Source organism: Polypterus senegalus, chromosome 2 (assembly GCF_016835505.1).
Source record: "Polypterus senegalus isolate Bchr_013 chromosome 2, ASM1683550v1, whole genome shotgun sequence".
NCBI classification, from domain to species: Eukaryota; Metazoa; Chordata; class Cladistia; order Polypteriformes; family Polypteridae; genus Polypterus; species Polypterus senegalus.
The window spans coordinates 279,104,081-279,126,576 of record NC_053155.1 but is presented as its reverse complement, the minus strand read 5'-3'; the positions used below and the strand labels follow the sequence as shown (position 1 = coordinate 279,126,576).

Below are 22,496 nucleotides of genomic sequence, written 5' to 3'. Positions count from 1 at the left end.
AGTCTACTTCACTGATAACATTTAAACATGTAGTCTCTAAGCTAGTATCATTTTGTATACTTAAAATGAAATGTGTGCCTTTGTTTTTCACAGACAAATTTTTTTTAAGTCTCCAGGCTTTCACATGCAAGGCAGGTAACGGCTTACTGCATCAGCAATAGAACTTATGCACAAACACATTTTAGACGTTGGAGTAAATCAGGAAGGTCTGGAGAAAGACTGGCACAAACACTGGAGAACTCTGCAAAGAAAGTGCATTGGCTAGAATTTGAACATAAAATGTGAAGCAGTGATGCATCAACACAGACAAATACACAGCAGCACCTTACCCCAATGCTTCAAATGTAGAAACTGTATATACAGTATATAAAAATGTCATTTGTATATCCAGGTATGCAACAATTGTTATTCTTCTCTGAAATATTATTTCCTGACCTTTCCAAAACTATCTGTAAACTGAGGACACTACATTTAGTGATACTGTTAGTTATTTACTTCCGTCAGTAATTTAGTTTGTAAACTGATGACTATTACATTGTTTTATTCATTAAAAATAAAAAAATAATACTTTAAAATAGTTCACCTTCCATGTAATTTCAAAATTGCTTATGTTATTTGGGATTGCAGGGAGGGTTGCATTATATCCTCACAGTATAGGACACAAGGGATGAGTCGAGCCCAAATTGAGTGCCAATACATTAAAAGACCTTCTCAGGCCTGAGCCCTGACTCTCTTGTACAGAGTGGGTTTAATGTCAACCTTTAGCCTAATAAGAATATATTTTAAGATATGGGAAGCAAACTGGATTAATTCATGGAAAACCATGAAGAAATGAGAAACATGTGCAAACTTCAGATACTGTACACAGTGAGAGTACTGTAGGCTAAGATCTGAACCCAGGATTCTGGAGCTATGAGGCAGCTGTTCTAACCATTGTGAGCCCACACCAGCCAAAATGATAGCATACAGTATGAAAATAATACAAAATAACATTATCAAAATACTTGTTTAACTTTAATGCAAATAGCTTTACATTTTCAATACTGTGTTACATATAAAAATATTCCTGGAATTTATTTCTGAGGAGACAAATACTAAGTAACAGTGAAATGTAATTACCGAAAGGACATTAAGGAGCTCAGGGCTTTTAGTGTCCCCTTGAAATGCAGTAATATGAAAGTTGCATTTTATGATTCCACACATCTACTTTTTACATGAAATGAAGTTAGTTGTAAATAAAGACAAAAGGGTGCTAATTAAGAAATAGTGTTGCTTATGCAAGATGCACTTAGTAAATATGAATAAGTAGGTTTTGTAAAAGTGTTCATGTCCTCCATTTATTCTATATTTTTGTTAAACTGAAACTGATAAATGCCATTTTTATACATGATTTATTCAAAACCCACCCACCCATTTTTAAATGCCATTTTTATAAATGATTTATTCAAAACCCACCCACCCATTTTTGAACCTGCTTAATCAAGTTCAGAGTCTATCCAGGCAGCTTAAATGTATTTTTCTGACAAATAGGTCATAGGTCAGCAAAGAATGAAAAAAATATATTTCGACAGCATGGGCAAATATTAGCACTACTATTGTAAAAATAAATTATAGTAAGATTTTAAAATAACTCTGAATTTAAAAAAAATTTAAAGTTTAAAAAGAACTTTGAAGTTAAAATGTTAACTGAATGCCCTTGGGTTGTATTCATTAATATACTGTATTGCTAGTGAAATACCTGTCAAGAAACTAAAAATCAAAACAAATATAATAAATATTTGTTGTTTTTTAACTTAAATAAATATGGTAATGTGGATAAGGATGGTTTCAAGGCTTCTACCTCTTATGAGAGCTACATTTGCCAAAAGGTTAGTTGTAGCTGTTGTACTGTACATTACTCTAATCTGATTGGTGTGATGTAACCAGCAAAATACCCTAATTTTTGGAGCATCTTGAAAATGACACTATTTGACTTTTTCTAATGTTTCACTTGTTAATTTTAGCTGGCACCCTCTTCTCATTATATGAGCTTTGGAATTCTGAACTGATGGGCTATAACTTCTGACTGCACTGATTTTGATTGACCCAAATACTCAGAAACAATAAGTTATTGGTTTGACATCCATACTGGAGCTTTGAAACTTTCCTCTAATATCATGTATGATAATCATTTCTTTCTCATCCTTTAGCTTGTCCTGGGTATGACGTTACACTGCATCCAGCCCTGCAAGACGTCCTCCAACTTGCAGGGAAATCATGGGGGTTGGTGGCACGAATTCCATTCCAGCCACCTAAAAAAACTTCACACAGCTGTGAAACAACAAAAAGGACTTATTTTTGCTCTCCGCAGGAGTAGCTGTAATGCAGCTGCCCAGAGGAAGGCTCCTCGCATCATGAAGGTGATTGGGGAAAGCCCTCGGGAGCCCCATCCCTGGGAGAGTTGAAACTGTTGGAGAGCCAATGGGGTCAGGCCTGTTGGGGATCAGAACTGGTGTGCTGAGGCATCGCCCGCTGAAAGGCAGCACTTGGGTCCCAATTTGAGGTGGCCCATCCAGTTGGCGGGTGGTACATCTTGTCTCTCCGGCATCTTCCACTTCTGTCAGAGGAGCTGCGTAAACTCTGCATTTCAGTGGTGGCACTATCCGAAGTGCGCAGACCTTGGACTGGCCAGATATTTGTAGGTGGATACTCCTTTTATTTGACTGGCTGCTCTGATGGCTGTCATACTGGAGGAGTAGCTGTTGCTGTAGTGGATTGGCTTCTTCCAATGGTGTCTGATGTCCTTTCAACAAGCGTATTACTGTATGAGTCTCAGATTACGGCACTCCCTGGGTGCCTTGTCTGTTGTTTCAGTGTATGCTTCCACCACGGCGAGTGATGTCTCTGTGATGGAGACATTTTATTTGCAACTTCGCTTGGTGGTTGATGAGTGCCTGCGAGGTGACACTCCTCTGGTCATGGGTGACTTCATTGCAACCACTGACACTGACAGGGTTGGCTGTGAGGATTGTCTCGGTCCCCATGGGTCTGGTGACTGTGGTGAAAGAGGCTCAATGTTCCTTGACTTTGCAGAAGGTCAGGAGCTGAGAATCACTGGATCCTGGTTCCATCGCCCTGAGCCACATCGTTGGATGTTGGATGGTGGTGTGGTGAAAGAGATTGATCATATCCTCATAGGCAGACGCTGGAGGGTATTGTAAAACTGCAGGGTCTACAGAAGTGCCCAGTTTGTGAATTCTGACCACAACCTTCCTGTTGCTACTCTGAAGATTTGTGCTTAGGTCCAGTAGGTTACCATGCACTAGGAGAATGAGGCTGGACTTGGCCAGACTCCAAGATCAGGCTTTTTCTAACAAGCTTGCATGCAGTCTGTGTGAGAAACTTGCATTTTGGGTGTGACAGCTGAACCTAATGTGATTTGGTGAGACCTTCCATGACTAAATCCTGAAGGTTGCTGAGGGTTGTGTTGGTGTTACCAGTTTTTCCCAGAAGGATGTGTTTCATCTCGCAGGGTACCCTGGATATCATCGAGATGAGTAGCAGCACACGACTTGACGGCAACTCTGGTCTGTGCCAGAAACTGAAAAGGATGGCTTTGAGGGCAATGGGGGCACATAAGGACCCACATCCTGCTTACAGAGGAATCAAAGCATTACACACATCCGAATCTGTTCCTCGGAGAGTAGTAGTCAGGGCGGTTGATCCAACGGTCCTTACGGATGACAATGCAGTTATGACCTGCTGGGCTGATCCTCTGCCTAGGACATTGGATATCTCTGGGTTCATGGTCTTGAGGATGATCCTCCAATTGGCTGTGAGCCACCCAATCTCACTGTCATTGCACAGGTTGTGTACTAGCCAAGGGAAGGGAAGGCTGCAGGGATCTTTGGTATCCAAGGTGAACTTCTCCAGACTGGTGGTAAGGCTGTTCTCCTGGCATTGCAAGCAATCTTTTCTTCCATTTGGGAGACTGGTGTCATCCTAAATGACTGGAAAAGAGAAAGGCAAGGGTGATTGCCTGGATTGCGGCAACTGCAGGGAGATAACACTGCTCTCAGTGCCGGGTAAGGTACTTGCTAGAGTCATCCTCAATAGGATCTGTGATCACCTGCTCACCTACCAGCAACCGGAGCAGTCTGGCACTGAGGTTTCTCATGGAGTGCAAATATCCAGCAGAGTTTCTTTGCAGCGTATGTTGATTTTCACAAAATGTTTCAATTAGTTAATTGAGCTGCCCTGTGGGTCATCCTGAGCGTTTGTGACCGCAAGGTTGCTGGATATCATGGTGGGCCTGTAAACTGGTACTGTGAGATCTGTGCAGAGTTTAGGAAGAATCTCTGTGTTTTTCGCAGTTGATTCTGGGGTTCGTCATGGGTGCGTTCTTGCTCCTACTCTGTTCAATGCTTGCATGGACTGGGTGTTGGGCAGGGTCATGGGGTCCAGTGGCTGTAGGGCATCTCTTGATGAAGAAAGATTCACTGATCTTGACTTTGCTGATGATGCTGTGATTTTCGCAGAGTCAATGGAAGCTTTGATTGGGGCTCTCGAGAGACTGAGCAAGGAGTCTGAGTGTCTAGGCTTGAGAGTGTCCTGGATAAAAACCAAGATCAAAGTCTTTAATGACCTCTTGGACACAGCCATCAGCAGTGTGTCTGTTTGCGGAGAGAGTGTCGACCTTGTCAAGACGTTTACTTACCTCAGCAGTGACATTCATGTCTCTGGTGACTCTTCCTATGAAGTCAGTAGACAGACTCGGAGAGCATGGGGGGTCATGAGGTCACTGGAAAGGGGTGTGTGGCACTCCTGATAACTATGCAAAAGGACAAAGGTCCAAGTCTTTAGAGTCCTGGGGCTTCCTGTTTTGCTATATGGTTGCGAGACATGGACACTATCCAGTGACCTGAGATGAAGACTGGACGGTTTTATGTTGAATAAGCGATTGCTCTAGGAGTCCCAAATGAGGCACATTACCTGAATTGTGAGGGAGAGTCAGTTATGGCAGTATGGCCATGTGGCATGATTCCTCGAGGGGGTTTCAGCTCACAGGATCCTCATGGTTGAGGACCCAAGTGGATGGACCAGGCCAAGTGGACGCCCACATAACACCTGGCTGCGGCAGATAGAGGGTCATTTCTGGAGGCTGGGACCAGACTGTGTGTCTGCCTGGGGTGGTGCCAACCAGGATCCCAAGCTATTTCGTCTTGTGGTGGGTGCGGCAATGCACTGTACCAGTGCATGCCCCCCAGCCTGATCTAAACTGACCTTCAGCAACACCTTAGATCTAGAATATAATGTACAAGTAAACCACCAAATTACATATTACTGTACAGACAAAGCAAACAAATCATACATTGTATGTTATAGTAAGCACAACTGTCTCTCTAATTATTCTGTCATGTATTAAATATAATGCAACAATACAAAGAAATGTGTTTGTTTAAAAGGACGGGGTAAAACTGTAAAACATTATAATAATAGAAAGTTAACCAAAAGTAATTGCTGAATTTAGTTTTACTTAGAATAACAATTACAATTATGAATATCTAACAGCAATTCTAAATACATAAAAGATAAATATAATTTTTTATAAATATAAAAATCTGAGATACAACTCATTTATCAGTATCAAATTACTTAAGTGACCTAAGTAAATAAGTGTCTATGTTCATTATTGAAAGTATTACATATTACAGTTACAAAAGTATGCATAAAGATGGGGTTTGGATGAACAAAACACAGTGTAAAAGAGGTGAAACTGGGGCAATTGAACTGGGATTTCTACTCAGCAACCAAGTGATTAAAGAAAAAAAAGTACAACCAACAGAAAATGCTAAAAATTAGATATTGAGGAAAAAGCATGCAAAATAGTATAAAACACCAAGGAGAAAGTCAAAAATGATGACATCAGTGTTTTACACAAAGTTTTATGATCTGACAATCTGCTTTGCTTCCAGGTCATTGTCTATAAAGAGAAGAGTTTCCATCCTCCACGCTATGTGATGTCATGATAAGGGAACAATCACAAATACCTGGAAGAGTCTAAAATGGCAAACTATTATAAAAAATCAAAACTAAAGTTAATAAATAAAAATAACCAAATTGGCAAAAAATGTACTCAGCCGGTTATAGAAACTGACAGTTTGATTTCAAATGTTTGAATGTTTGTGCAACCTAGAAACTTTGAACATCATTCAGAAAGTTGTAAGGAAATTTTCATTCAAGTAGAGCTGAAGGAGAATGGCCAACACTCCAAAGCAACTGATGATCAGAGTAAAGACCATCAGAGTAAATGACCATCTGAACAAGGAAATGAGTGATGAGTCTCATCTTTATATACTGTATAATACGCTACCGTGGCTGTTTTTTTTTGTTTATTCAGGATTTTAAATCACCTGTAGCTCACAAACTATTTGACCTATTGACCTGAAATTTGACACACATATACTACGTGAAGTCTGCTATCTGCTTTCATGGTGATGGTTGACCTCCAAGATGATTTCTCTTTTTATTGTTACAGAACATTGTACAGCAGCCAGCAGGGAGGCCGTGCAGCACATGCATATTCTCATCCCTACCACCTTCGCCATCACTTCCCCTATCTCTTCATATTTTAAATCATTCTTGAGGCAGATTGAAGAAATAATTGCCAGCTTAAGTGGAAAATTAAAGAAAAACGTATTAAGTAATTGCAACACAAACACTGACTTAATCAGTTTTAATGCAAAAAGATGCCGATGAAAGAAGAGAACAAGCGGGCCGCTAGGGTGGAGAAAAGAAGAGCTGCTCAGGGAGCAGCAAGCACATCAACTACTGAGCAAACGAATGCTAAACGTAAAGAGAAAGAGTATGAAAACTACAAGTCAAATGTATTCAATGCATGTTATCGTGCAGCGTGCCGTTACTGGTCAATTATATTCACCTTTACATGAATTTTAAAATGAAACAATCCCTGTAGCAATGCACTGAATTTTTCTTTTTTTTTCAAATCTTTTTCTTACCTTTTTTCTTACTTAATATTAAAATAATTCTGTATTCTTTGGAATATTGGGAATGAACAATGTGTGTTCACTTATTATGATAAAGGATTTAGTAAACACAGTAGAATTCTGATTATCCAGGCTAATTGGGACCAAGGTTGGTTCTGTTAACTAAATAGTTTGGATAATCAAACATGCATGAAAATATCTAGTTTATATGAAGCAAAGGTCTGCAATTAAATTATTGTACGCAAGGTTGCTGCTCTATTTCTAAATATGAAGTATTATAAAAAATGATTGATTTAGGAAATGGTATGTAATTAATAACCAAAATCACTTTGAAGAAATAATGTAAATTGTTTTACATGGTTTCAGCTATAAATCATGTTTTTTTTAATAAACAGAAACAGAGAAACATAAGTAATTGCACAAAAGTTAGAGTATAATACATTTTAGGAAAGTGTATTGTTTAAGCCAGGCAAGACTGTCTTTTTTTTAAAGTGAGGTCTCTCATCCTTCTTAATAGCAGAATCTCTGCAGAAATGCATTCAGACTGTCATTCAAACCATGGCATTATAGGTTATCACCTAACCACATATATTTTAATCTCATTTGCAGCCTTTAGTCCTTTGTACTGTAAATATATAACACATAGCATGGAGAGAGGGGCTGCAGACAGAGAGCACACACCAATTGCATTTTGGGGATGTTTCCTTTCTGATTAAATCCATTGGTCTGGGTTGTTGGCTGCTAGCAAACCTCCAGATGGCTCCTGGCTTGAATCAGCTTACAGAGTTGGGTAAAGTGAGTGCAGATGGTGTCATCTCTAACCTGAAAAGAGCAGTGCAAGGCGGAATCAGCAGCATGAAAGTGCAGACAGGCAGTTTGTCAGGCACAAGAAAGTGCATGGAGCAGCAATGAAGAAGCTGTAAAGGTTCTTTTCACTCAAAAACAAATTTAAAAAATGGCAATTGCAAAATCGCACACAAAGCAAATTTTTGGGGCAACTTTACAAAACTGTTTATAACATGAAACCTTGCTGCTTAGCTATGGGGCAAATATCTTCAAATAAATAATCAGAGATTATCGCATTAAGCAATAAGGGCCGGAATCTGGGGGTTTTGGCTTCAGTAATTAATGGTTTGGATGATTGCTGTTGGGATAATTAATGTCCACCTGGAAATGCATTTAAAGTGTTAATCACAAAAACTGAGGCAAAAATATTTTGTCAACATCGTTGCTTTTATTTGGGTCACTGCTGTGTTTAATTCTAAAATTAAAAGCATTTCTTTCTGCCTGCTTTTCGTAAGTACTTTAGTTTTTTCAAATTTATTTTAAATTGTTCTTGCTTAGGGCTATCTTTTTTAAGATATATGTCTTTGCCACCAAATAAAAAGAAAAGGTAAATAAAACTGGTTTAGTACGTCAAAATAACAACACTACATTTAGAATGTTTTTTGTTCTTTATAATTTATTGTTTTTAATTTTCATTCACTTGTAGAATAACACAATTGTAATCAGCTTTACCAAATGCATTTTAAAAATAAAACTAATATTAAAATATGTAAAAAAGTGGAACAATTTAAAGAAATCTGTTTATTAAGAACAAAGTCTGATGATAACAGTTTTAACAGATTTGCAAGAATACTACCAATAAAATATTGTTTAAAGCACTAATTTAATACATGCTTTCAGTTCTCTTTGGATTTCACTATTCCTTGGTTTTATTTCTATTTCTGGTCAATCTTGATTATGGAAAACTTAACAATAAAAAAAAAAGGTTTTACTTTCTTATTTGTAAATGGCTGGGTCACAGCTCCAAGCTCTGCCTGTTTGGAGATTGAATGTCCTCCTTATGTCTGCATGAGTTTTTTCCCTGGGTACTGGTAATTGGCAACTCTGAACTGGCCATGGATGGCTGATTGTGAGTGTGTGAGTTTGCAGATTGAGGGGCTGGCGCCTGTACAAGGATGGTGTTTGTGTTAAACCCAGCATTGCCACGATAGGCAACAACTTCCTGTGAACTAGATAAGTGGTTCAGAAAATAGATAAATGGATGGATATTTGTTGAGATGGCATTTTATAAAGTGTATGGTTCTCCATAACCAGAATTTTTCAGGAGCTGTAGAAAGTATCAGTTGCTGGGACTCCTGTATCTCACCTTAGATGTCTTGGTTTGAATTCATACTGAATTACAGGTTTTGAGAACTTTGCATGTTGTCTTTGTGTTTTTTCTTCAGGTCCTCTTGTCTTCCTACACATATCCCAGAGGCCTGAAGGTTAGCTTAAATATCGAGTCTAAACTGGATTGGCATGAGCGATCTCTGTCTGTGTAATACCTGGCCATCCAGTGACAGTTCCTTCCTTACTCCCAATGCAGCAATGTAATTAGATAAAACAGGTTTATAACATGGATAGATGCTACATACCGTACATGCTAGCCTAGATAATATCTCAGACACCCATTTTATTTGATGAGTGCACTTACATTAGTTAAAATAATATACATACTGCTTAAAATCAGAACAGAGTAAGCATTTTTATACTAAATGCTTGTTTACTTGATTAATTTCTTACTTTGCTTAGAAGTTTTGTTAAATACTGCACCAGAATAATGCTTTTACACATATTTTAAAGAAAACAGTTTTGGAAAGGTTTGGCAAAAGCAAATACATTTTATATAAAATATTTTACACTGGTCCTTTTATTGTGAAATATACTTGTTTTTTTCTTTATTCTGCAGAATACTCCAAAAACACAATCATAATACTTTTTTTTTATCACAGAAATATTTTGTTTTCCATATCGACATATGAACACAGTTTTCTTTCTTACATGCCACCACTGAATGTGAAAATTTGTGATTGAAAAAAAAAAAAGAAATGCAACACACTGGCTGAATAAGTATACATCCTTTATGCTTCATCATTTTTTTACAGATAAAGGAAAATGTGTGTTGATGGCCATTTTCCTTTGTTTAAATATTTTCCACAAATATTGTCTAATTTCTTTGGTTCGTACTCCATAAATGAGTGGATTTATGCTGGCAGGGAAAACTAAATAAAGCACACCTAACAAAGTATGGAGATCAGTGGAAATTGTGTTGCTAACTCTATAAGCCACAAAAGTTACACTTCCAGAAATATAGAAGAATGACATAACAATCAAATGTGTTCCACAAGTATTAAAGGCTTTCTGGCGCTCTTTGGAAGATGCTGTTTTGAGGACACTTTGTATAATCTTGACATATGAAAAAGCTATGCAAAATATATCAAACCCAACAATTGTATATGCCATTACTAAGCCCATTATGTTATTTAAAGTGATGTTGTCACAAGCCAGTGTAACAAGTGCCATATGTTCACAGTAACATTGTTTAATTACATTTGACTTGCAAAAATGCAATGGAGTAGCAAGTATTATCAGTATGGACATTAATGTTCCACTTCTTAGCACTGCAAAAAGACCTATTTTTAAAAACACTGAATAATTCATAATTTCAGCATAACGCAATGGATTGCAAATGGCAACATACCTATCCAGCGCCATTGTAAGGAGGATGGTGGATTCGAATGATGATATAAAGTGAACAATAAACATCTGAGCCAAGCAGCCAGCCAATGAAATCTCATTCCAGTCAAATAAAAAGCCAAACAGCATGTTGGGAACAATTGCCAATGGAACAATTATATCTACAGCAGCCATGTATGAAATTAATAAATACATGGGGCTGTGCAGGGTTTCTGCTTTTTTAATAACAAGGATTATAACTAAGTTGCCAATCAATATTAGGGCAAATAACAGGAAGAATGGCACAAAAAGCACTCGTCTATATTGGTAGAGGGTTGGAAATCCAATCAAAACAAATTTGTTATGAGAAAAATTGTTGGTAATAAATTCTTCTTGCATTTCTGGTGATTTGATGAAAGCCAGCAAAACCTACATTAAAAAAGATAAGAGGGAGCATTCAATGGAAAATATCTTCCTGAAAGTCAAGAAACAATAATACAACTTAGCTTACCATTCATTAGAAAATGTTGCTTTGCAACGTTACATAACAGTTCAGAAATGGTTGCTTAAAATTAAATGAGCATGTTCATTAAAGTTATAATGAACAGGAAAGTCAATGGCCTGGGATGAATTTCTGCCCGTATATGACCTGGGTTTAGAAAATGGATTGATGGATAGATTTCAATTATAATTTCTCATTTTGTTTTTAGTACTAGGGTGTTGTACTGTGTTAGCCATTATGAATGTAGAGAAAAGCCAAGCAAATACATCTTGTCTGAAGAAGGGGTTTGAGTTGCCTCGAAAGCTTGCATATTGTAATCTTTTTAGTTAGCCAATAAAAGGTGTCATTTTGCTTGGCTTTTTTCTCATTTTGCTTTCAAACAATTTCCATGTGATAAAACAACACAATATATAATAAAATAAATGTATAAATAAAATAGACCATTTTAGAAGAAAGTATGTAGTTCTACAGTTAAAAAACCAGTTTGTGCAGCTTTTAATACTACATTGCTGGATGTAAGTTGTCAAAGCATCAAAATATATTCCACTTAAGAGTCTCATTGTTAAGCAGATTACAATTAGGCCAGATATTAGCACTTACCCAAAAGAAACAGCAGCAGCCAACCTGCAGCCTGGAGATATCGCTCCCTTATAAAAGACCATTTCCCCAGGTAAATCTTAAGTAAGCAATATACTGCATTTATCCTTTTGACTGTTCTCCATAGATTTAAAGTCATTTTTCTCTAGGCTATTTATAACTTTTAATTGGTTACACTGTACAATTATACTACTTTTTAAACAAACTAGTTATCTTAACACAGCATACATTTTTAATATTTAAAATATTATTTTGGATACATTTTCAAAACTTCAAATTGGGTACAAGAAGTTGGTAAAACATTTACCTCCTTAGAACAAATGTAACATATAAAATCTGTATTCCTAAGAGAAAAGTATACAGCACTAATTAAACATGAAATGTAGTTCAATATGTACAATTGCCAGTGACATGTTTGAATAATATATGATGAAAAAATGTGTTGTCTCCTCTATTCAAGTATTTAATTGCTTTGTAAAAGAAATGACTAGTTTAAATGCTTTGTTTGGAGATTAACTGTTAAGAACACAGTGGAGTGCCCAAGGATTATTGTGAGCACTTCAAAAAACCAGGGGCCTCTTGTATAAAATCTAGCTTAGACTTCATACAAATATTTTGCTTATGCTCAAAAGGCAAAAACAGCATATACACAAAAAAAAAATCAGATTTATAAAACTATTCATACTGCACATGTCATTCTAAGTTCCTTTATGAATCTCTTTACTACAAACCAAGAAAGAACCAGAGGAAAGAAAAATTCAGTGATTGTGAACTAGAGGTATTTACTAACTGAAGTGGGGAGCTGCAGAATCATTTATTTTGCTGGACTCTCTGTGGAAGTCACAAATTAAAGCAAAAAATAAGAGTGGGAAAAGCTGAGTGGAGAGAGCAACAGCAATGCAATATCATACAGTACCTGGACTGCTGCCAGTACACAGCATGGACTGGCAGAGACTGTATGTGCAAAACTGTGTGATATTAAGAAACATTTTTATTGAACTTGTGAAAAGGTGAATTATTTTTTCCAAGTAAATGTCAATGTTTCTATACATTTGTCTCTTTACATTTAACATTCAACATCCAAATGTCCTTTAATTGCCACTGTGTTGATGTCCTGATTGACAGGATCTGGGTAATCCATGTCCTAATCTTGAACTTTCTCATGAGATAGAGGCAGTCCATGTTTCTGCACTATGTTGTGTAGCACCTCAAAAGCCATAACAATGTGGCAAACCTTTGTGGGGCTGTACAGAAGTTCAGTAACGAGTTTGCCATCCATCTTTTAATGAACCAATGATCAGTACCATTTTTGTTACTATTGTTTAGCTGATACTTTCATCCAAGGGGAATTACAAAGCAAGAAATTATACATAATTTGTATTGTTACTTAAAATATATTTTGTATACAGTTACTCTCTCTCTCTCTATATATATATACATATATATATACATATATATATATATATATATAGTCAGGGATGCCAGGGGCGACGACCCGGCCGGGACGCCATGAAGGATCGGAAGAGGGCATGCGCCCACCTTGGACTACATGTCACCGCCAGAGGGCACCCAGAGGCCTTGGAGATCCTGGACCTCAGCACTTCCGCCACACCAGGAAGTGCTGGAGGGAAGAGAAGCAGGGACACCCAGAGTGCTTCCGGGAGTACAGCCGGCACTTCCGCCACACAGGGGCATGTCGGTGGAAGATTGCCAGGAAGCACCTGGAGCACATCCGGGTGTGGATAAAAGGGGCCACCTCCCTTCATTCTGGCCTGGAGTCGGGGGGAAGTAGGACGAAGCAGGAGAAGCAAGAATGGAGGTGGCCCGAAGAGAGGCATAGTGTGTGGCCAGGACTTTGGGGGTTTGTGTGCACTGACTTTTGTAAATAGATTTTGTAAATAAACGTGGGGTGGTGGAAAAACATGTCTGCCTGTCTGTGCCCGGGTTTTGTTCACAATATATATATATATATATATATATTATATATATATATATATATATATATATATATATATATATATACACAATATTTTATACAGTTACAGTCTCTCTCTCTCTCATAACAATTTTCCTTCTCAGTCCACACATTCTCATAACAGCCACTTTGGCTCAAAGGACGTATTTGCCACCTGGAGGTGAGCTTCACCCAATTACCACTCTCTGCATTCTCACATTCCTAGTCCTGGGCTGTAAAAAATTGATGACTTTTTTAATCAGTTGTCACAATTAAGTTGGAATGAGGTGGACCTACATATGAAAAGTGGACTGCTCAACTTGTAATTGCTTATTGCACCAACATCTCTAAAGGCTGAAATTATATGCAGCTGTGCTGGTAAGCGGCAGCATGCAACTTTACTTTTAAGGGCTTTGCTGGAGAGGCATTGATCAGTCAAGCATAGTGCTTTGTGACTGCTTGCAAGTTAGAAAAAACACAAGATTTTAACAATTAACTCTTATAAAGCTTAAAGCCATCTAGTTTAATACATTATATAATAAGTTTGAAATTAAACAGGAATACGCTTTTAATAGCTAATAGCACTAAAACTAATAATAAGGCGCACTGATCCTTAAACTAAATTCTCAAGATAAGGAAATTGGATGCATCTGGTCAACGTGTTAATTAAAGAATTCCATACCAAGGGCATGAAATAGCTCAGGGATGACTGTGAGACCCCTGACTGGCCAGCCAGTTCACGCTGAAAAGTACCCATCACCAAATACCTGAAGTTGTTAAAACCTGTAATGGAACATGACTTGCATGTTTTCTGCAGAATGATCTCTGTAATGTAGGCTCCAATTCATCACACAGCTCGAAGAAGATGGCACTTCTTCTTCTTCTTTTGGCTGCTCCCGTTAGGGGTCGCCACAGTGGATCATCTTCTTCCATATCTTTCTGTCCTCTGCATCTTGTTCTGTTACACCCATCACCTGCTTGTCCTCTCTCACCTCATCCATAAACCTTCGCTTAGGCCTTCCTCTTTTCCTCTTCCCTGGCAGCTCTATCCTTAGCATCCTTCTCCCAATATACTCAGCATCTCTCCTCTGCACATGTCCAAACCAATGCAATCTCGCCTCTCTGACTTTGTCTCCCAACCGTCCAACTTGAGCTGACCCTCTAATGTACTCATTTCTTATCCTGTTCATCCTCGTCACGCCCAATGCAAATCTTAACATCTTTAACTCTGCCACCTCCAACTCTATCTCCTGCTTTCTAGTCAGTGCACCGTCTCCAGCCCATATAACATAGCTGGTCTCACTACCGTCCTGTAGACCTTCCCTTTCACTCTTGCTGATACCCGTCTGTCACAAATTACTCCTGAATCTCTTCTCCACCCATTCCACCCTGCCAGCACTCTCTTTTTCACCTCTCTTCCACAATCCCCATTACTCTGTACTGTTGATCCCAAGTATTTAAACTTATCCACCTTCGCCAAATCTACTCCCTGCATCCTCACCATTCCACTGACCTCCCTCTCATTTACACACATGTCTTGTTCCTACTGACCTTCATTCCTCTCCTCTCTAGAGCCTATCTTCACCTCTCCAGGGTCTCCTCAACCTGCTCCCTACTATCGCTACAGATTACAATGTCATCAGCAAACATCATAGTCCATGGGGACTCCTGTCTAATCTAGTCTGTCAACCTGTCCATCACCATTGCAAATAAGAAAGGGCTCAGAGCCGATCCCTGATGTAATCCCACCTCCAACTTGAATGCATCCGTCACTCCTACCTCAGACCTCACCACTGTCACACTTCCCTCGTACATATCCTGTACAACTGTTATGTACTTCTCTGCCACTCCCAACTTCCTCATACAATACCACAGCTCTTCTCGAGGCACCCTGTCATATGCTTTCTCCAGGTCCACAAAGACGCAATGCAACTCCTTCTGGCCTTCTCTAAAATTCTCCATCGACATCCTCAGGGCAAACATTGCATCTGTGGTGCTTTCTTGGCATGAAACCATACTGCTGCTCACTAATCCTCACCTCACTTCTTAACCTATCTTCCACTACTCTTTCCCATAACTTCATGCTGCGGCTCATCAATTTTATTCCCCTGTAGTTACTGCAGTCCTGCACATCCCCCTTATTCTTAAATATTGGCACCAGTACACTTGTTCTCCACTCCTCAGGCATCCTCTCACTTTCCAAGATTCTGTTAAACAATCTGGTTAAAACGCCACTGCCATCTCTCCTAAACACCTCCATGCTTCCATAGGTATGTCATCTGGACCAACGGCCTTTCCATTTTTCATCCTCTTCATAGCTGTCCTTACTTCCTCCTTGTTAATCCGTTGCACTTCCTGATTCACTATCTCCACATCATCCAACCACTTTACTCTCTCGTTCTCTTCATTCATCAGCCTTTCAAAGTGCTCTTTCCATCTGCTCAACACACTGTCCTCGCTTGTCAGTACGTTTCCATCTTTATCCTTTATTACCCTAACCTGCTGCACATCTTTCCCAGCTCGGTCCCTCTGTCTAGCCAATCAGTACAGGTCCTCTTCTCCCTCCTTAGTGTCCAACTTGTCATACAACTCATTATACGCCTTTTCTTTATCCTTCGCCACTTCTCTCTTCACCTGGTGCCTTATCTCCTTGGACTCTTGTTTACTTTCTGCATCTCTCTGACTATCCCACTTCTTCTTTGCCATCCTCTTCCTCTGTATACTCTCCTGTATTTCCTCATTCCACCAACAGGTTTCCTTTTCCTCCTTCCTCTTTAAAGATGTCATCCCAAGCATCCTTCTTGCTGTCACCCTTACTACATCCGCTGTAGTTTCCCAGCTGTCTGGTAACTCTTCACTGCCACTCAGTGCCTGTCTCACCTCCTCCCTAAACTCAACATTGCACTCTTCCTTTTTCAACTTCCACCATTTGATCTGTGGCTCTGCCCTCCTCTTCTTGATCTCCAATGTCATCCTACAGACTACCACCCTATGCTGATTAACTACACTTTCCCCTGCCACCACTTTGCAGTCTTCAATCTCCTTCAGATCAACACTTCTGCATGGGATGTAATCTACCTGTGTGCATCTTCCTCCACTCTTGTACGTAACCCTATGTTCCTCCCTCTTCTTAAAATACTTTTTCACCACAGCCATGTCCATCCTTTTGGCAAAATCCACTATCCTCTCAACTTCATTCCTCTCCTTTACACCATACCTACCCATCACCTCTTTGTCTCCACTGTTCCCTTCACCAACATGCCCATTGAAATCCACTCCAATCACCACTTTCTGCCCCTTGGGTACACTGTTCATCACTTCATCCAACTCACTCCAGAAATCTTCATTCCCACCCATTGCACACCCAACTTGCAAGGCATATGCACTGATAACATTCATCATCACACCTCCAATTTCCAGCTTCATAATCATTACTCTGTCTGACACTCTTTTCACCTCCAAAATACTCTTGACATACTGTTCCTTCAGAATAACCCCTACTCCATTTCTCCTCCCATCCATACCATCCATCCATTATCCAACCCGCTATATCCGAACTACAGGGTCATGGGGTCTGCTGGAGCCAATCCATGATAGAACAATTTGAATCCACCTCTGATACATCTGACCTTACTCATCTTCCATTTAGTCACTTGTACGCACAATATATCAACCTTCCTTCTCTACAACATATCTGCTAACTCTCTCCCCTTACCTGTCATACTGCCAACATTCCTACCCTCAGTTCCACTCTCTTTACTTTCCTCCTCTCCTTCTGCCTCTGGACACGTCTCCCCCCTCTTCTTCTCCTTCTTCTTCTTCTGTCAACAATAGCCCAATTTCTGCCAGCACCTTGACAGCTAACAGTATTGGTAGCAGTCGTTGTTAACCCGGGGCTCAACTGATCTGGTATGGAAATTTGTATTGTTGTCTGCATATTGATTTGGCAAAATTTACACCGGATGCCCTTCCTGACGTAAGCCTCCCAATTTATCCTGGCTTGGGACCGGCACAAAGAAACACACTGGTTTGTACATCCCCTGTGGCTGGGTTTCCAAGAAGATGGCAATAAGAAGTCTAAATTGACTTATAAGCCAGTCATTATCATGAATCAAAAAAATCATTGTGATTCCTGAAAGTCTGCCATTGGTGATATCCTTCAATAGAACAAACACTGCCGTTACCAGTTATGTTGTAATACACCAAACACACTCTTTTTACACACTACAGCTAATAAGATTAAGCATAAGAATTAGGTTCTAAGGGTGACAGCTGTATCATGAGAATGTGTCAATGACACTGCTCAGGATAAATGGTTTTAAAAATGGATGGAAAGATGGATAGGTGAATAATTTAACATCAGAATGTCACTGACACGTCTTTTAAATGTGCAGTAACACAAGATTTTCTGTATATTTCATTGTTCTGCCACCTGCACCAACACTAAAAAAGTCTATGTAGAACTTACGTTTGGTTGAAATTTGCCAAAATGTTGAGCCAATTTTCACATTAAGTTTGTGTTTTATAAATCTTGACTTTTGCATATGAAATGGCTTATGGATGTTTTCAAATGTAATCATATTTTATACATAAGGCTCAAGGACGTGATAATGAGCAACAAGAACGTAGTCAGAAATAAAAAGGGTCAAAGCCAAAAAGATCAAGTCCAACCAGGGGACAGGGGACGGCATTTCTTATTTTTTATTTTTTGATTTCTGTAGTTGTTTCTTAAATGTCACTGTTACAAGATTCAGAAGTAGTTTGACAATCTTCTAACTTTTTTTGCTCTTGAAATGACATCAAAGTTGTTGCTTTAGAGTAGTCACTTTCACTTAATCGACTTTAACATGAACTTACATCACAAAGTGGGTCAGCAAAATTGCCCTCTCAAAGAAAAGAAAATAGTTTCCTTCACTATTAATAAAAACACTTCCTCTTTTATGATGTCAAATGGGATCTTTTAAGCTGATTGGTTTAAGTGGGTGTCTTTCTCACAATAATTGTTTTGTTCTAGGAGTAACAGACACCTAAGGAAATCAGATCAGCCCCTCTACTTCTGCTGCAGATGACAAGTGACTGAATTAAATATGAGATTTATTAATACAATAATAAGTAGAGGATGGGAGTTTGAAGAAAATAATATTTAATTGTTCATGTCTAAATGGATCTGTCCATAAGAGGAACAGTCTTCTGACCTATTATCATTTATTTTAATGGTACAGATTCAAATCCTTTATTTTCAGTGAAACTAAGGTGCTATCAAATTAAGGCCTCAAACCAAAATTATTACTCACTAAGGAAAATTAAAGGGATTATTTTATTGTGTCAGTATGATGTATGTTATATTTTATAGTACCTGATACACTTGATAATAGTAAAAATCCCAAGAAATGCCGAAATAAATATTTTTAACTTTGTATTAACTAAAATCTGCAGATAAGCATGGTTTGAACAGCCTTTGAAAAACATGTTGCAGAAGTTAATCCTACTAGAAAAAATGCAAGAAATTAATTTCTTAGTATCTCTGACATTCAGAAACTCTCACTTTCCAATATTATTAAGCTATAAAAAAAGGTTTTAGTGAGTGTTGTAATGTGTGTTTTAAAGGGCATATAGGACACGCTGATTCGGTAAGATTAATATATAGCCAAACAAAGTTAAAATAAGTGACAGATTACTGTTGCAGTGGCATCATTATGATCCCCCAAAATTTTCACTTTCTTCTGTATTCAAAAACAAGTACTTGTCATCCATCCAGGCACAATTAATTAAGGACACTATTGGACAAACATTATTTGGTGTAAATGAAAGATATACCCAGCATCTTCATATGAGTGAAATGAAATGTTAACTTTTCTAATCACGGTTCCCATGGTGTTGTGACAGGGAGTTCCAGACATGGTGTCTGAGACCTCCACTGAGACCTTCACTTAACTGTCCAGAAGAGGATCAGCTTAAATCATCCAGTTCTCAGATACTACTTGCTGGCTTTGGCCTACACAAAACAAAAAAGGGAGCTTGTAGAATCCAATAAACTAGCAAGAAAAATCCAGAAATCCAAAATAGATCAAAGAAAATATTAAATTCAAACTCAATATTCATACAAACTCAATGAACCACTTTTGAGAGCCCAACATAATTGTACAGCCTGTATAAAAAATAGTGTGGTCAATGGTGTCAAAAGCTGCATTTAAAGCTAACAACATAATTACTGTAGAAATCCCTCATCAGAAGTTTTTCGATTGTCATTTACAACACAGGTTAATGGCATTTCTGTTCTGTAACAAAATGACAAAATGGATGTTCCTAAATAAATTATGATGAGCTATTGATAGTGTCAATAGTGGATATTGCAGGAACAGTCATTAAGCATTTCACTAATTTTGTTGGAACATGGGCAAGGGGCAAGTTGTATGTTTCCATTTAAAAAGTAAAGTTATATCTTGTGTTCTGTTCACATGTTAAAATTACCAAAGTACTGCACACAAAGAGAGATAAAATTTCACTCTGCAATATCTGAAGATGCTGAAATCTGGGATTTTATATTCTTAATGTTATCAGAAATAAGTTCATACAATCTGTATTTGTAATGTTTATATTTTGTATGGTAATTCAGAATTCTTTGTGTAAAGAAAAACTTCCTAATGTTTATGTGAAAGTTTAGAAAATTTTCTAACTGTGTCCCCGTCACTGCCAAAAGAGATCCTACTCTGCTGGGCCCTTGAGCAAGGCTCTTAACCTTCAATTGCTCCAGGGGCGCTGTACAATGGCTGACCCTACGCTCTGACCCCAAGGGGTATGCGAAAACTAACAAATTCCTAATACGAGAAATTGTATAAGGCAAAATAAAGAACAAAAAGAAAATATTGCACAGTTATTATCAGTACCATTTAGATATAGGATATTGCACAGTTGATGGATAGAAGGAAGCCCAGGGGTGGGGGGTGTGTAGTCAGTGCATGTGTGAGTTTAGAATGGTTATGGCTTTTAGGAGAAAACTGTTCTTGAGTCTGTTTGTCCTTGTTGTTATGCACCTGTAGCAGCTAACTGAAGGCAACAGGTCAAACAGATCAGAGCCAGGGTGGGAGCTGACCTTGATGATGTTTTTTGGTCTGCTGAGGTAGCGGGAGGTGTAAATGTCCATCAGGGAGGGGAGAGAGCAGCCGGTGATCTTCTGTGCTGCCTTTACTACTCTCTGAAGCCTCTCCCTGTCTGCCATGGTGCAGCTACTGTACCATACTGTGATACAGTACGTTCGCAAGCTCTCGATGGACGAGCGGTAGAAGGTCAGTAGCACGTTGGAGTCCAGGTTGTGCTTTTTGAGGACCCTCAGGAAGTGTAACCGCTGCTGAGCCTTCTTGATGACTGCTGTGATGTTGTTTGTCCAGGAGATGTCAGCGGAGATAAGGACGCCGGCAAACCAGAAAGTATGGACCCTCTCCACACACTTGCCATTGATGAAAAGGGGGGCTAAGTCGGTGCTGTGCCTCCTGAAGTCAGCAATGATCTCCTTGGTTTTCCTGGTGTTCAGAGCCAGATTGTTCTTTGAACACCAGGCTGCCAGCTTCAGGACCTCCTCTCTGTAAGCTGCCTCATCTCCCTTTGAGAAGAGTCCGACCACTGTGGTGTCAGCAAACTTGATGATGAGGCTGTTGTTGTGGGCCGGACTGCAGTCATGGGTGTAGAGACGGTACAGAAGGGGGCTCAGCACACCGCCTTGTGGGGTACCCGGGGTTCAGTGTGCGAATGCAGGAGTGGTGAGGGCCGAGTCTCACAGTCTGGAGCCGGTTGGTAAGAAAGTCTTTTATCCAGACACATGTGAGAGGGGGGAGACAAAGAGTGACCTGTTTGGTGATGAGAATGTCAGTAATGATTGTATTAAAAGCTGAGCTGTAATCCACAAAGAGCATCTGGATGTAGCTCTGCTGCTTCTCTAGATGGCTTAGCACAGAGTAGAGAGCTACGGTGATGGCGTCTTCTGTGGATCTGTTCGCGCGATATGCGAATTGGTAGGAATCGAAGTCTTGGGGGAGATAGTCCTTGATGTGCTGGAGAACCAGTCTGTCATAGCACTTCATGATTACCGAAGTGAGGGCCACAGGGCGATAATCATTTAGGCTGGTGATGGGAGACTTCTTCGGCACTGGAATGATTGTGGCTGATTTTAGGCAGGATGGAATGACTGCCTGGGCTAGGGAGAGGTTGAAGATTTTGGTGAAGATAAAGGTGAGCTGGTGGGCACATGCTCTGATCACCCTACCAGGCACGCCATCAGGGCCGGCAGCTTTCTTGAGGTTCACCGCCAGGAGCTCCCGTCTCACATTGTGCCCCTTTACAGTGAGTGGAGTAGTGCAGGGACCCAGTGAGGGTGGGAGCAGGGCTGGAGCAGGTGAGTGCTGCTGTTGTGATGATTCAAAGCGAGCAAAGAAGCAGTTTAGCTCCTCTGCTAGCTGCACACTCAGATCTCCTATTGTTTCATCACAGCCTCTGTAGTTTGTGATGTTTTGTATTCCCTGCCACACCTCCCATGTATTGTTGCTGGAGAGGTGGGACTCTATGCTCCTCTTATGGTCCATCTTGGCTTTTTTAATTCCACCTTTCAGAGCGGCTCGGCTAGCCCTGTACAGAGCTCTGTCACCTGACCTGAAGGCAGCGTCGCAGACTCTGAGGAGTTGTGCGGACTTGGCTGGTCATCCAGGGTTTCTGGTTTGGGAAAACCCAAATGCTTTTGTCCACAGTCACTTTTCCGATGCAGAACCTGATATAGTCCAGTACCGTTCCTGTAAATGTTTCCAGCACTTGGTGTTCAAATATGTCCCACTCTGTCTGTTCGAAGCAGTCCTGTAGTTTGGAGAGTGCATTTCAGGCCAGGTTGTAACACTTTATGGTGGGCTTGGCACTGGATCTGAGGGGGGTGTAGGCTGGGGAGAGCAGGAGAAAAAGATGGTTGGACTGT

General features: G+C 39.5%; 1 protein-coding gene across 1 annotated transcript; it reads right to left on the bottom strand.

Annotated features, from left to right (window-relative positions):
• Positions 1-9,902: 9,902 nt before the first annotated feature.
• Positions 9,903-22,116, bottom strand: LOC120524531 (olfactory receptor 51E2-like). The gene is made up of 2 exons (XM_039746367.1): positions 21,316-22,116; positions 9,903-10,916 (listed from the first exon to the last, which is right to left on the bottom strand). The coding sequence occupies exons 1-2, from the start codon at positions 22,114-22,116 to the stop codon at positions 9,903-9,905; spliced, it is 1,815 nt and encodes a 604-aa protein (XP_039602301.1).
• Between the last annotated feature and the right edge of the window lie 380 nt (positions 22,117-22,496).

Coding starts and splice junctions, on each gene's coding strand:
- LOC120524531 (XM_039746367.1), bottom strand. CDS start 22,116: ATGGACCATAAGAGGAGCATAGAGTCCCACCTCTCCAGCAACAATACA. Junction 10,917..21,315: donor TTACCAACCGGCTCCAGACT/GTGAGACTCGGC, acceptor TTTTTAATGTAG/GTTTTGCTGGCTTTCATCAA.